Source organism: Herpailurus yagouaroundi, unplaced genomic scaffold (assembly GCF_014898765.1).
Source record: "Herpailurus yagouaroundi ecotype Mexico unplaced genomic scaffold, PumYag 198, whole genome shotgun sequence".
Taxonomy (NCBI): Eukaryota; Metazoa; Chordata; class Mammalia; order Carnivora; family Felidae; genus Herpailurus; species Herpailurus yagouaroundi.
The window spans coordinates 23,090,674-23,105,223 of record NW_024412429.1 but is presented as its reverse complement, the minus strand read 5'-3'; the positions used below and the strand labels follow the sequence as shown (position 1 = coordinate 23,105,223).

General features: G+C 37.2%; 1 protein-coding gene across 4 annotated transcripts in view; it reads left to right on the top strand.

The window, feature by feature from the left end:
* PEX3 (peroxisomal biogenesis factor 3) overlaps positions 1 to 14,550 on the top strand; it is a 34,291-nt gene that overhangs the window by 7,459 nt on the left and 12,282 nt on the right. For all 4 annotated transcript variants that reach the window (XR_005782665.1, XR_005782664.1, XM_040448993.1 and 1 more), the window contains exons 3-8: positions 2,961 to 3,042; positions 9,331 to 9,374; positions 10,961 to 11,085; positions 11,480 to 11,546; positions 11,654 to 11,708; positions 12,291 to 12,459. Coding sequence is in view for 2 of the 4 variants with exons in the window: in XM_040448993.1 (XP_040304927.1) it covers positions 2,961 to 3,042; positions 9,331 to 9,374; positions 10,961 to 11,085; positions 11,480 to 11,546; positions 11,654 to 11,708; positions 12,291 to 12,459 (542 nt within the window). In the remaining 2 variants the exon portion in view is untranslated. The remainder of the gene's footprint in view (positions 1 to 2,960; positions 3,043 to 9,330; positions 9,375 to 10,960; positions 11,086 to 11,479; positions 11,547 to 11,653; positions 11,709 to 12,290; positions 12,460 to 14,550) is intronic.

Sequence of the window (14,550 nt, the reverse complement as noted above, 5' to 3'; positions counted from 1 at the left end):
TAGAATGTGATGAAATAATGCATGTAAAGTGCTTGGTGCTTAATAAATACTCTGTAAATAAAATAACTGTTTAAAAAATACATAATTCTTTAAATTGAATAAGGTAGTCTGGAGTCTCAAAATATATTTCAATTTGACATGGACCCTTGTGTCTGTTTGGGTCCTCTGGGAAACAGATGCTAAGATGGGATTAGCTATTAAGAGATATATTAGGGGAAACAGCTGTGAAGGATAAAGGAGTGAGAGCAGAAGGAGGCAAGGAAAGCCTTTAGACCATAGTGCAGGTCTTTCATGTGAATGGAAAGGGAGAAGGAAGATTGGGTAAAAAAGTCTCAAGTCTACAGCACAGTTTCAAGAAAGTTTTAGCAGGCCAGTGGGAAGTCCTTAAGCCCAAGTTCCCTGGTAGACAAGACCTACAGGAATGGATCTGTGTTAGTATCTCCATGGAGCACTCTCATTGTCTGGGAGTGGTGCAGATCTGGTAATGGACCCAAGAGGGGTGGCAGCAGGGGTTGCCAGCCCACCACGCTCCTCCTAGCAGATTTGGATTTGGTGGCACATTTCCATGATCATCACAACCCTCAGATGAATAAATAGCTGCTTAGGTAATTAAAAATAAAATAGGATAGGAGCCAAATATAGGTCCACTGAAAAACTTTCCAAATTAGCTTTCTGGGATGCATTGATAATGGGGTTGCAAATCATATGATTAAGTTTGTATCCTTCTGAATAATATGTAATGGGTATACTAGAAAAATTTAGTACTTTCAGGTAAATATAGCTGGGTTTTTTTTACCCAAAAAGTTGGCCCCAACTTGACAGATAGCATCTAATGAAATGCTTCTGTGTTCTGCCCAGTGGCTTTATCTTCTTCATGATTTTACTAAAGATTTAGGAGAGATGCTTATGAAATTTATACATGACACAGTGCTAGGCTGGGATAAATGAATTGTTCTGCATTAAAAGTCTGTTGTACAGATACAGAATTGTCTAAGTTTGCTTGCAAGCAAGATACGTGAATAAAGGTTGGGAATTCTAGTTGAACATAAGCTTGTTATAAACAGTTTGATATGACTTCTAGAAATACTAAATTAATCTTAGACTACAGTAATAAAATTGTGGTTCAGATCAAAGGTAGTTACAGTACACATGCTGTGGAGTAGTTGGAGTACAGGTCCATTTCTGACTCTCACATGTTAAGAATATACAAACTGGAATGTGCCAGAAGAGGCCAAATAAGGATAATAATAAGAGCTAACACTTACCAAGCATTCTCATGTGCAAAGAAGCACTGTTCTAAATCCTTTATATGTCTCAATCAGTCCTTACAACAATTCTATAAGGTAGATCCAATGTTATCCTGAGTTTACAGAGAAAACTGAAGCACTGAGAGGTTAAATAACTTCCTCAGGGTCACACAGATTCATAACTGGTGAAGGGCTGTTTTGTGATTTGTGGTTGGACTGAGGGGTGTTTATCATGGAGACCGGATGGCTAAAGAAAAACATGAATGCTGTATTCAACTAGATACAGAAATATATTTGTTCACTGTTAAAAAAAAAAAAAATGCCTGGAAGAGAAGAATTGAATAGGCTTAAAGGGAAAGTAAAAGGCTCTTATCAGGAGAATTGGTGAAGAGACTCTTCTTAAATCATGTTGTTTTACCACATAATCTTTAAACTAGTTCCCTATTAACTCTGTTTTCTGAATGTAGGACTCTAGCCTTGATTTTTCTTGGTAAGGTAGCATCTCGAATTTGAGCTAGGTATATATCAACTACAGATATATAATGTTTCACCACATAATCTTTAAACTAGTTCCCTATTAACTCTGTTTTCTGAATGTAGGACTCTAGCCTTGATTTTTCTTGGTAAGGTAGCATCTCGCATTTGAGCTAGGTATATATCAACTACAGATAAGCCACCTTTTATGTTGGCTCTGAGCTGCGACTTTAGTTAATGGTCTAAATGACTTAGGCGATTCAATCATACAACTTGAGGAAATATGCTAAAGCTACATAGAGTAGCACTGGAATAAATGTCTAGAGTAGACTAACAGCTAAATTTTCTATAGAAAAAAATAATAATGCATTTTATAATTAACATGTCTTACCTAGTCAAGAAATAAAAATTATACACTGAAGTTTTCCCTTTTAGAATGTGGTATTTGTGATCTCTTGATATTTTTTCATTTTGTTATCATTACTTATTTAGTGTTAGAAACTAATTTTTAATTTGTATATGTGCATTTCTCCAGTATTTCTTACACCATATATAGAGCCATAAATAAACTCTTATAAATTACATGAAGTCTTTTTTCCATGGAGTACTGTCTCTTCACGCAACTTCTTGGGAGTTACAGGCAATAACCATTGGTAAAACCAAAACTACAACTTAGCAGCTCTTAATTCCCGGCCTGACACACTTTTGTCTTGGCTACAATAAGTGCTTATTGCTTTGCAATATTTAATAAATAAACTTTTCTAGAATTACAAATAAAATATGAAACAAAAAATATAGCTAAAGATAAAAATGTTTTTGATCATTTTATTATATCAGAAATAAATTCATTGTAAAAAACATTTGGAGAGTACAGAAAAGAAGAGGAAAAAGAGACGATTGTTAATAATCCATAGCCCAAAGATCACCACTGTTACTATCTCAGAATAATTCTTCCCATTCTTTCTTGTATGTGTACTTGTTTACATTGCTATGATCATGATATATCTATATATTATATAGATATAATCCTGCTCACTTAACATAAGCAGATAAATGATTTATTAGTATATAATCAGTTTTTATTATTCAAAATAATAACAATTTGAAAACTCTAGCCTTGACATTCCCTCCCAACCCCTGCTAGTCACTAGTCCTATCGTATAGCCTAAAACAATGTGCATTTCTCATGAAGGCAGTCCTATCACCTGGAACCTGTTTGATCTCCTGTTTGCATTACAGTGCTGTCCATGCTTCCAACCCTGAGAGAGGCCTTAATGCAGCAACTCAATTCCGAGAGCCTCACGGCTCTGCTAAAAAACAGGTAAGTGCAAGTTAACATCATTTTTTGTTTATATGGGGGCACTTAAATCTGTAGAATACACTAAAATATTTTTAAAACATCTTTGTTTCCTTATTTTTCTAATTAAAGCTCATAATATATAGACTTGTTTAGAAAAATATTCAGTAACTGTCATTGAATTCATCCTATTTTGTCCTCTACTTTGATGCACAAAGTATTTAGGTCAACAATATTTGCGTGTATTTTGGTTTCCATTTAAATAGATCTTATATCACTTTGACCTTATTCAGAAATTTAATTACTGAGTGCTTATGGAATGTGTTCCTGAACTAGATGTTGTGAAGCTGCTTGAAGATTTGGTGGTATAATAGGTAAAGCATGTGGACATACATTTTGAACAAGGCATATGAATTTACATTTTATATTATTAACAAAATAAAGTGCAAATATAAGCGTACAATAATGATAATTTACCTCACCATGACAGTTTACTGAGCACAAAGCACTTATTTGGAGAGAGAGAGAGATAGAGAGCAAGTGGGGGAGGGGCAGAGAGAGAGGGAGAGAGAGAATCCCAAGCAGGCTCTGTGCTGTCAGTGCGGAGCCCTACAGGGGCTTGAACTCATGAGCCATGAGATCAGGACCTGAGACGAGATCAGGAGTCGGATGCTTAACTGACTGAGCCACCCAGGTGCCCCAGAGAAATAGGTTTTAATTGCCTTAAGTTTTGGTTTCATTGGGGAAGACAAATGAAATAAGCAAATAGCACTTTTTATAAAAGCAACATAGTAACAGACACAATAAATATAGTAGCATTCTTCCTTCTTGGTTACCGTTTGCTGCAAGACCCTGAATTCCCTATGTTTTAGAGGATTCTGGATAATTAAGATTTCTTTCCCTTTAAGACTTTGCCACCCAAAGAAGAAGTATATGACATAAATTCAAGACATATTGTATTTAGTCTATGGTAAAAAGTAAAAGCCAAATCTGGGAAACCAGAGAATAAAGGGGTTTATTTTTCTGGATAGCCCTGGACAGCTTTCAAGATGAGGTGTCATTGCTCTCTTCTTGGTACACAGAGAGAATTTCTTTAGTTCCTAAGGATTTGTGATAGTTCTCCTTACTCGCTGTTTCCTCTTTTAAGTATCTCAGTGTATTTTTTCTTGGCCTTTCTTTTGATTTGAATTAATGTTTGCAATTTTGGGGGGAAAATGTCCATTTGAAAAATATTTGGATAAACAGGGGTTGAGCCCTTACAAAGTGTGTTTAAATAAGGCCTCCAATCTTATGACTGCTTTTGTATTGGTTTTCAGACAACTTTGGTCTTATATAAGCCTGTCAGGCAAGTTAAGTTTCTCTTTGAACTAATTATGATAATAATTAACCAGAAATAAATAAGTGATTTGATAATCTTATTCCGTCAGTTTTATAAATCTCAAGTAAACATCCATCAGTGTTTTCAGCACTTGGCATTATTATTGAAGATTGATAATGGCCATGACGTTTCATCAGGAAAGAATCTTGGGGGTTTTTTTGGGTTTTTTGTTTTTTTTTTAAGACAGAAAGAGCAGGGGAGGAGCAGAAAAAGAGGTCTCTCTCTCAAATCTTAACCAGCACAGGCGTGACCTCAGGACTGTAAGATCATGACCTGAGTTGAAACCAAGAGTCAGACCCTTAACGAGCCACCCAGGTGCCCCAGGATTGGTTTAATTCTCTTTTTTTTAAGTTTATTTTTATTTATTTATTTTGAGAGAGAGAGAGAAGAGCAGAGAGAGAGAGACAGAACCCCAAGGAGGCTCCACACTATCAGCACAGAGCCTGGACGAGGGGCTCAAACTCATGAATCTTGAGATCATGACCTGAGCTGACATCAAGAGTTGGATGCTTAGCCTACTGAGCACCCCTGGTTTAATTCTTAAACAGATGTTTTAGTGACATTAAAGAGTCTCATATTTAATTTAGGGATGATTTTTATCAAACAACTCATTTGAAAGGAATCATTGCATAAAAAGTACTTTATTCTACATAGATTTGGAATTGGAATCTTTAAAAAAGATAATGTGAAAAACATTTTTGTTTCATTTTTTGAAAATGCATACATTGTGGGGGCGCCTGGGTGGCGCAGTCGGTTAAGCGTCCGACTTCAGCCAGGTCACGATCTCGTGGTCCTTGAGTTCGAGCCCCGCGTCAGGCTCTGGTCTGATGGCTCAGAGCCTGGAGCCTGCTTCCGATTCTGTGTCTCCCTCTCTCTCTGCCCCTCCCCCGTTCATGCTCTGTCTCAGAAATAAATAAATGTTAAAAAAAAAATTTTTTTTTAAATAAAAAAGAAAATGCATACATTGTGAAATGGTTACCACTGTAGAGGCACCTGGGTGACTCAGTCAGTTAAGCATCTGACTTCGGCTCAGGTCACCATCTCACAATTTGTGGGTTCGAGCCTCATGACAGACTCTGTCCTGACCGCTCAGAGCCTGGAGCCTGCTTCAGATTCTGTGTCTCCCTCTCTCTCTGCCCCTCCCCCACTTGCACTCTGTCTCTCCCTCTCAGAAATAAATAAACATTAAAAAAAATTTTTTTTTAAAGAAAGAAAAGAAAGGGCAGCCAAGGGAACCTAACCTGTAGTCTTATGGAGATGGTTAATGGAACATGGCATCTGGAGGGACGAAATAGTTCGGGTAGCCTACAAGGGTAATCCTTTATACATGATCCAAAGAGAGCAAGAAAAGATAAGCAGGGGGCTGAGATCTCCCCTTCCCCACAACTGTAATCCCTTGCCCAGTTTCCAGAGTTGAGCCTCTTTTCAGACCCAAGACTCACTGACTGAAAAGATGGTTGGGTTCCCAGGGAAAAGATCACTGCAATATTTCAGCATGTGTGAGAAGTAATGAGTCCCCCGATATTTTTCTAAAGGGACCTGTGTGCATTTACTCAGAGGGATGTACATTGGAGAAAGAGAAATACCCAGATATGTCTCCCACTTGTGCATGCGCACTCTCTCTCTCAAAAATAAATAAGTAAACATTAAAAAAAAAATGGTTACCACAGTCAAGCTAATTAACATATCCATCACCTCACCTAGTTACCATTTTCTTTTTTGTAGTGAGAACTCTAAAGATCTACTCTTAGCAATTTCAAGCATACAATGCAATATTATTAACTGTACTCCCCATGCTCTCCAGTAGCTCTCCAGAACTTGCTCATCTTATAACTCTAAGTTTAAATCTACTTTTGACATCTAATGATGGTGATGTCAACATGAAGAAATGTCCTGGGTGACTATAACTCTTCCCCATCCCACCTCAGTCCCCCCAGATAAATATAGTTTCAAGACACATACCTAATTTGCCCTGCCACTAAGTACTTCCTATGTTGAAATTTTTGGAACTGCCGTTTTCTTATGTTGTTTTATTTAGATTTCTATAAAAAGCACTTTGAAATTTTTTTGAAGTGACATTCAAAAGAAAAAGTGGTTTATTTGCATTAAAATACCTGACCTTTGAATTTTGTTTAATTTCCAATTTATTCAGAATATATTCCACCACAAGTCTTGAACATTAGCTTAAGGTTGCAGCAGTACCTTGTAGGATTTACACCATATGTCTTGAACCTGTGTCATGTAGGGAGGAGATAACTAAAGCTCTAAGGTCAGTTCAGTGGCAAAGAAAGATAAGAAGCTAGTAATATCCCACAATTGTATTGGTAGCTCAACTTATTGAAATATAAATTTATGGGGCGCCTGGGTGGCGCAGTCGGTTAAGCGTCCGACTTCAGCCAGGTCACGATCTCGCAGTCCGTGAGTTCGAGCCCCGCGTCAGGCTCTGGGCTGATGGCTCGGAGCCTGGAGCCTGTTTCCGATTCTGTGTCTCCCTCTCTCTCTGCCCCTCCCCCGTTCATGCTCTGTCTCTCTCTGTCCCAAAAATAAATAAAAAACGTTGAAAAAAAAAAATTAAAAAAAAAAAAAGAAATATAAATTTATGTCTGAAATAGTAATAAAGAATATGGGTTTGTAGTTTGTATGTCTTTGTGGTTTTTTTTTTTATTTTATTTTCCTCGGAATTTATTTTTATTGTATTTTACAAAAGTATCAGTCTGTGATAGATTGGAAACAGGAAAGAAAAATAAAACTGGTCCTTCCATATAGGTGGTTTGAGAAGCACTGAACTCCATCTACGTGATAGCTCCACACAGTGGAGCACTATGCCAAGGTTAAAAACAGAGAAGAAGAAAATAAAAGAGAGATGGCTATTATTTGTGTACTTCAGTGGAATGATTTCCAGGATTTGATGGGATTTGATGGTATAAATATCTATATATATAGATACATTTTTTTTTTTAACAGTAAAGACAAAGGTGTATACTATGTTATTTATCTAAGGGGGCAGATAGGAATCTTTATGCATATTTGCTTATATAAAGCAAAACAACGGTGGGGCACCTGGGTGGCTCAGTCAGTTAAGCATCTAGCTCGTGGTTTCGGCTCAGGCCATGATCTCACGGTTCATGGGTTTGAGCTCCATGTTGGGCTCTGTGCTGACAGTATGGAGCCTGCTTGGGATTCTCTCTCTCTCCTTCTCTTTTCTTCCCCAGCCCCACTTGTGCACATGCTCACGTGCTCTCTCTCAAAATAAATAAACTTAAAGCAAAACAATAGTAAGTTAAATTTTTTTAACAGTTGCCTGTGAAGGGGGAGAATAAAGAGGAATAGGAACAGACTTCTTTGAAGGTACATTGCTGTGTGAATTTGACTTTGGAACCATGCAGATATTTTACATATTTATAAAACTGTATTTAGTGTTTGCAAAGCAATGTCAAAAAAGAAATGGTAAAATAAATCAAATTCACCTAAATATGTAGTTGGTGTTCTAACCACAAAGAGAAATTATGCCAGGTGAACAAACCCTTAAAACTCTTCAATGTTGCTATTGGTATTCTGAGACTCTTGTGCATAGAGTGAGGGATGAAGCAAATTGGTAATTACATTGGTGTCACTGATTGCTAGTGTGGGGAAAAAAATACAGATGTAAGATCAAGGAGATGAAGTTAAAAACCCTGTCCTAATTTTGAATTGGACGTATCATTATGGTGGCTCAGTCAGTTAAGCATCCAGCATCCACCTCTTGATTTCGGCTTAGGTCATGATCTTGCAGTTCGTGAGTTCAAGTCCCACATGCTTGGATTCTTTGTCTCTCTCCTCCTTTCTCTGTTGCCCTATAACATTTGCTCTCTCTCTCAAAATAAATAAATAAACATTTTTAAAAAAGTATCAGTACAAATTCATGACATAGTGTATCTCTTTGAATATATGTACATGCAAATAAATACATATTTACTAGCTTACTCTACCAGAAAGGCTTAGAAACAGCGATGTCTCCAGTAGCAATGAATATCCTTTTCTTTTTTTTTTAATTTTTTAAATTTATTTTTGAGAGAGAGGGGGCAGACAGAGAATCCCACGCAGGTTCTGCACCGTCAGCACGGAACCTGAGGCAGGGCTCGAGCTCACCCAAAGCGGGACTCAAGCTCATCTGAAGTGGGGCTCGAGCTCACCCGATGTCGGGCTTGAACTCATGAACCCTGAGATCATGACCTGAGCCGAAACTGGATGCTTAACCAACTGAGCCACCCAGGTGCCCCAGCAATGAATATCCTTAATCGAAGATTCCAGTCACAGACTACCATTTTCTGCTGTAAGGATCCAGGACTCTTGGAGAAATGGGTGATGTCAGGTCCATAGCAAGAATTGAACAAGATGAACCCAGAACAGCTTTTCTTGTCAATAAGCAAGGAAGCTATCAAAGACTAATAGGGTGATGTTAGAAGGATTCAGGAACCAACCTGGATAGTATCCCCAATGGTCAAAGATGGGCAATTTGAACATTAATAAGAATAATAGCTACAGTGGGCTGAAACATCAAATATATATTTAATATATTTAAAGTAATGATACTTTAAAACAAAAAATTCATTATTTACCTTTGAAAAATTACTGATGTGCTTCGTTATTTGTAAAATGGTAAATAAAGGAAAGAAATAAACGTTATTCTTGATTTTCCTGTATAACTTCACAATACATATATGCATATGCTCAGAAGGAAGATAAAGACTGGAAGGATATATACCAACATACTAGTGAAATGGTTGTTATCTTTGGTTACTGGAATTACAATTGTTCTTTTATTATATTTCATGGGGTTTGTTTCCTGTAGTTATCCTGTAATAAAATATAATTAAATATAAAGCTATGAAGTTTTAAGTTTTCCTTTAGATTACCTGATTACTGTTTTCATATTTTCTGATTTACTTCTTTAGGCCTTCAAACAAGTTAGAAATATGGGAGGATCTAAAGATAATAAGTAAGTCTACCTACTCTATGTGACAGCACATTATTAATATATTTACAAAGGGAAATATTTATACTCTATTACATGGATGACTCTTGTTTACCCCACAGAGTTGTTTCCGGTATTAAATAATTCTCCCAAAGCAAGTTGATCAATATTTGGTCATAGAAAGTATTCAGTAAATGCTAGTGGTGGTGGTAATATTACTGTTGATATTGTTATGGTACATAAACCTGTCCTAGACTGCATATGCCTACATTAGGTACTGGTGGATGCACTATTACGGTTTGTTTGATATGAAATTTATTGTCAGACTGGTTTCCATACAACACCCAGTGCTCATCCTAACAGATGCCCTCCTCAGTGCCCACCACCCACTTTCCCCTCTCCCCCAGCCGCCACCAACCCTCAGTTCTCAGTTTTTAAGAGTCTCTTATGGTTTGGCTCCCTCCCTCTCTAACTTTTTTTTCCCCCTTCCCTTCCCCCCATGGTCTTCTGTTAAGTTTCTTAGGATCCATATAAGAGTGAAAACATATGTTTTAAGGGAAGTTTTTACTCTCATCCAGATAGTAACTTTACTTTGACAATGTATGCAAAATTTCATTAGTGATGAAACTTTGAAATAAAGAGCTGCCCTGGGGCCCCTACTTACATATATATATATATATATATATATATATATATATATATATATATACACACACACACACATATATATATACACACACACACATATATATATACATACATACACACACACACACACACACATCTCAGAACTTTATGCCACCAGTTATTCTTACATTTTCCCATCTATTCATCTAATCCTTCTCGACTGAATCATGCTTAAGCTTTACCTATTTAAAAATAAATTAGACCTTTATTCAGCCACCCCTTATATACTACCAAAGACTTCTACATTCCCTTTTCTTCACTCCCACTCATTTTTTCTCCACTCATTGTTTGACACACTACAGCCCGGCGCGCACCTCTGTGTCTCCACCCAACAGATCTCACAAGCATCAGCGGTAACTTCTGTGTTACTAAATCCACTGGACACTTTCCTCCTTCTAGACCTCTTGGCAACAGTCAATAAACTTATTCTTTCCTCTGTTTTGAACACTCTGTCCTAGGCTGCTGTGAAGCCTAGTCTCTGGGTATCCCCCATCTATACCTTTTTCCAGCCCTTAAATGGGCTCATCCTCCTTTACCTGCATTGCCGTCTGGAGTTCTTCCATACACAGCCCTCTTCTCTTACTCTCAGCTAGATCCTGGGACCACTCAGAGCTTTGAGGCTGCAACTCTTAGTGTTTCCCAGTCCTTCCTTGTTCTCCTTTCTAAGCTAACAATATATATATAACCTTTCCCTTAATATATTGGTTATTGTTTCAATTAAGAGATCATATCTAATTTACAATAAGCAACCTAGTTGGAAGGAAATAGACTATGAATATTTTGAATTGATATATTTTTGTCCTTAAAACATTTACAAATCTATTTCTAAAGTCATGTTGTGAGAAAATAACCATAGAGTTAGTTTGTCATTTTACACGTTTGTTTTCATAATAGTACCAAATGGTTTTCTTTTCTCTGTGAAGGTTTCACAAGAAGTATTGTAGCAGTATACAGTACTTGTATGCTGGTTGTTCTTTTGCGAGTCCAGTTAAACATAATTGGTGGATATATTTACCTGGATAATGCAGCAGTTGGCAAAAATGGCACTGTAAGTTTAATAGACCTTCATAGATACTGCCCTTTTTCCCAAGAGGTTCAAAATTTAACTGAATATTACTTATCTTGATAATTTCTATAAAATATATTTTTTTCTTTTTTAAACAGTTTATTTATTTATTTTGGAGGGAGAGGGGCAGAGAGAGAGGGAAAGATGGAATCCCAAGCAGGCCCCACACTCAGCCCAATGGACCCTAAAGCAGGGCTGTATCCCACAACAGCAAGAGTATGACCTGAGCCAACATCAAGAGTCAGACACTTGACTGACTGAACCACCCAGGCTCCCCTCTAAAATACATATCTTATGTTTCATGTGATCGTAAACTTTTATATTATTTATTTACTAGTAATATTGGGTGATTTAACCTTATTTCTGTTTTGTACAGACAGTTCTTGCTCCCCCAGATGTCCAACAGCAGTATTTATCAAGTATTCAACACCTCCTTGGAGATGGTAAGATTCTTATGTGTGACCTGGAAAATAATTTTAATTTGTTCATTTGTGTTTTTGAGGAATTCAAAAAGTGAACAAGACTTTTATGTTTGTTTTTCTTTTAATAGGCCTGACAGAATTGATCACTGTCATTAAACAAGCTGTGCAGAAGATTTTAGGAAGGTAAGGCATTTTGCTGTGGCTTCTCTGACTTCCTGATTCTGGTGAATAAAAGAAAAATCAGAATTGTTCTAGTGAAGCTGGTGATTTGACAAATGGTGGTTTGTGAAATTCTTTGTAACCTGATACAGACACAGCCCTGGGATACTGCGTTGTGAATCCATTTTCTTTGTTAGTGTCAATCTTTTGATACTAAGGGGAAAGTTTTAATGTTTCATTGTTTATTGGTTGACTTCCAAACAAACCAGAAACATTTGGGTCAGAGATAAAAGACCTACTTTCAAATCTGCCTCTGAGCCTTTTGTCTTCCATTTGTATTAGCAGTATCTATAATTACAGTGGGCTGGAACATCAAATACATATTAAAATATATTCCAAGTGATGATACTGTAAAGATTCTTGTGAAATCTGCAGCAAGATTTGATGTGGCTCTGTGATAATGACACTGAACTGATGGCTGATTTTGTAATATACGGTAGTGATTTCAGTCAGCGCTGTCAGGTTTGACTAGATCTCAGAGAGCAACCTGTTAAGAAAAGAGTGCATAGCTTCAGTTTATCCTGTTTCTCTCTTCTCTGTTTCTAGTGTTTCTCTTAAACATTCTTTGTCCCTCCTGGACTTGGAGCAAAAACTCAAAGAAATCCGAGATCTCGTGGAGCAGCATAAACCTTCTTCTTGGGTTAATAAAGACGGATCCAAATCTTTGTTATGCCGTTATATGATGCCAGACGAAGAAACTCCATTAGCAGTTCAGGTGATTAATTCATAACCATTTACCTAAACCAGTTACTCTGAATTTTCAAAAGTTTTCTACTGTCCCTTGAAATTTAGAATTCTGAGGCTCTTGAAAGGTAATTGATTTAAAACCGTGTATTTCAGGGGCACCTGGGTGGTTCAGTCCGTTAAGTGTCTACCTCTTGGTTTAGGCTCTGGTCATGATCTCACAGTTGTGTGGGTTTGAGCCCCGCATGGGGCTCTGCGCTGACGGCACAGAGCCTAGTTGGGATTCTCTCTCCTCTCTCTGCCCTTCCCCTACTAGCGCTAGCTGTCTCTCTCAAAATAAACAAATAAACTTTAAAAGATAAATAAGTAAAGCCCTGTATTTCATTTACTTCCAACTTCATTAATTTAGAAAACAAACAGCAATTATGACTAATTTCTACTTAGAAACATAATTTTAGCTTAGATAGTCAGCAGATTTTTATTGAGTATTAGTTATGTGATAGACACCATAATGGATGATTCATATATAAAATGAACAAGACACATATGTTCATTATATTTGGGGAATATAGGAGACAAATTCAGTTCATGTGGCTAAACCGTATTTATAAGAGATGCGGTAACGGAGGATATAGCTGATAGCTGGGGCAAGATCATGAAGAGCTTTGTATGCCAAGATGAAGAGTCCAAACTTCAGTTTATAGACAAAGATCCATTTTAATCAGGCCACTACCACAATTCCACAATCTGCTTTTTAAAATGAAGCAGTGATGGCAGTATCAAAATAGACGGAAGGGAGTTCTAGTCATCCAACTGAGAAACAAAGAAGGCCTACTCTGACAGTTACCATTTATGGTGTTGCTACACACTGGTGTGTCCTGGGAAGTTGTGATTTAAATTACTCATAGACGAAGAATAAGAAAGAGGTGTCTGGGTGGCTCAGTGGCTTGAGCATCTGACTCTTGATTTTCCTCCCAGATCATGATATGCGCTGGGCACGCACCTTGCTTGGGCTTCTCTCTCTGCTTCTCCCTCTGCCCCTCCCCAGCTTGTGTGCAAAATAAACAAACAAGAAAAATATCAAAGATTGCAGGTTATAATATCTCGTTTTTTAATAATTATTGGGTTTTTTTTTTCATATGTAATTGGGTTATACCCATTCTTTACAGTTAAGAGAAGGATGTCTTATTTCACAAACCAGAGAGGCTCCTAAGCCATGCCTTAACCTAGAGACTCCATTAGAACAAATATTGCCATGGTTTTCCTTGCCTGCTGTTTTTTCCTCCCCTAGAGACCCCAAAGGTAGACCTGTTCGGGTGCTCAGAGACCCTACCTTCATGAGTAGGCCAAATAAAGGTTGCTGCCATTTGAGGGAACCCTGTGACCTACAGGATAGAGGCTAAACTGAACAAACAGAATGGATAGAACAGAATTAATGAAAGAAATAGGAGAAAACTTACTTACAAATTAGAATCTCAAGGACATGCGATGAGAGTATTAAAAAAACTTTCTGGAATGATAAAACAGTTTCCAAATTTTAAAATTCAACAGTGGAACTAAAAAAAAAAAAAGATTCAAAAGAACAGTTGAAGAAAGGAATGACAGACCAGATCTTACCTGCACTGAATTAAACCCTGAAACTTTAGATCAAAAGGGCACACAGAGCTCCAGACTAGACTAGACTTGATGAAAAAAGACACACATTTTAATAAAATGTTTTACCAATAAAAGAAAAAAAAATGCCAGGCCTCTGCAACCTGAAAAGACAATCGTTTTCATTGTAAATATATTCTAGAAATGTGTTCAAGAGGGGCCAGATAAACAAGGATCTTATAAAGTATAATTTTACTTTGACTCATTTTTTTAGTACAGTTGACACACAATGTTACATTAGTTTCACATGTACAGCCTAGAGATTCCACAAATTTATACGTTATGCTGTGTTCACCAGAAGTGTAACTACCTTCTGTCCCCATATATCCCTATGGGAGCATCATTGACTATATTCTTTATGCTGTGCTTTTTATTCCCGTGACCTACCTATTCCATAACTGGAAGCCTATATCTCACACTGACCTTCACCCATCTTGCCCAACCCCTCACCACCCTCCCCTCTGGCAAC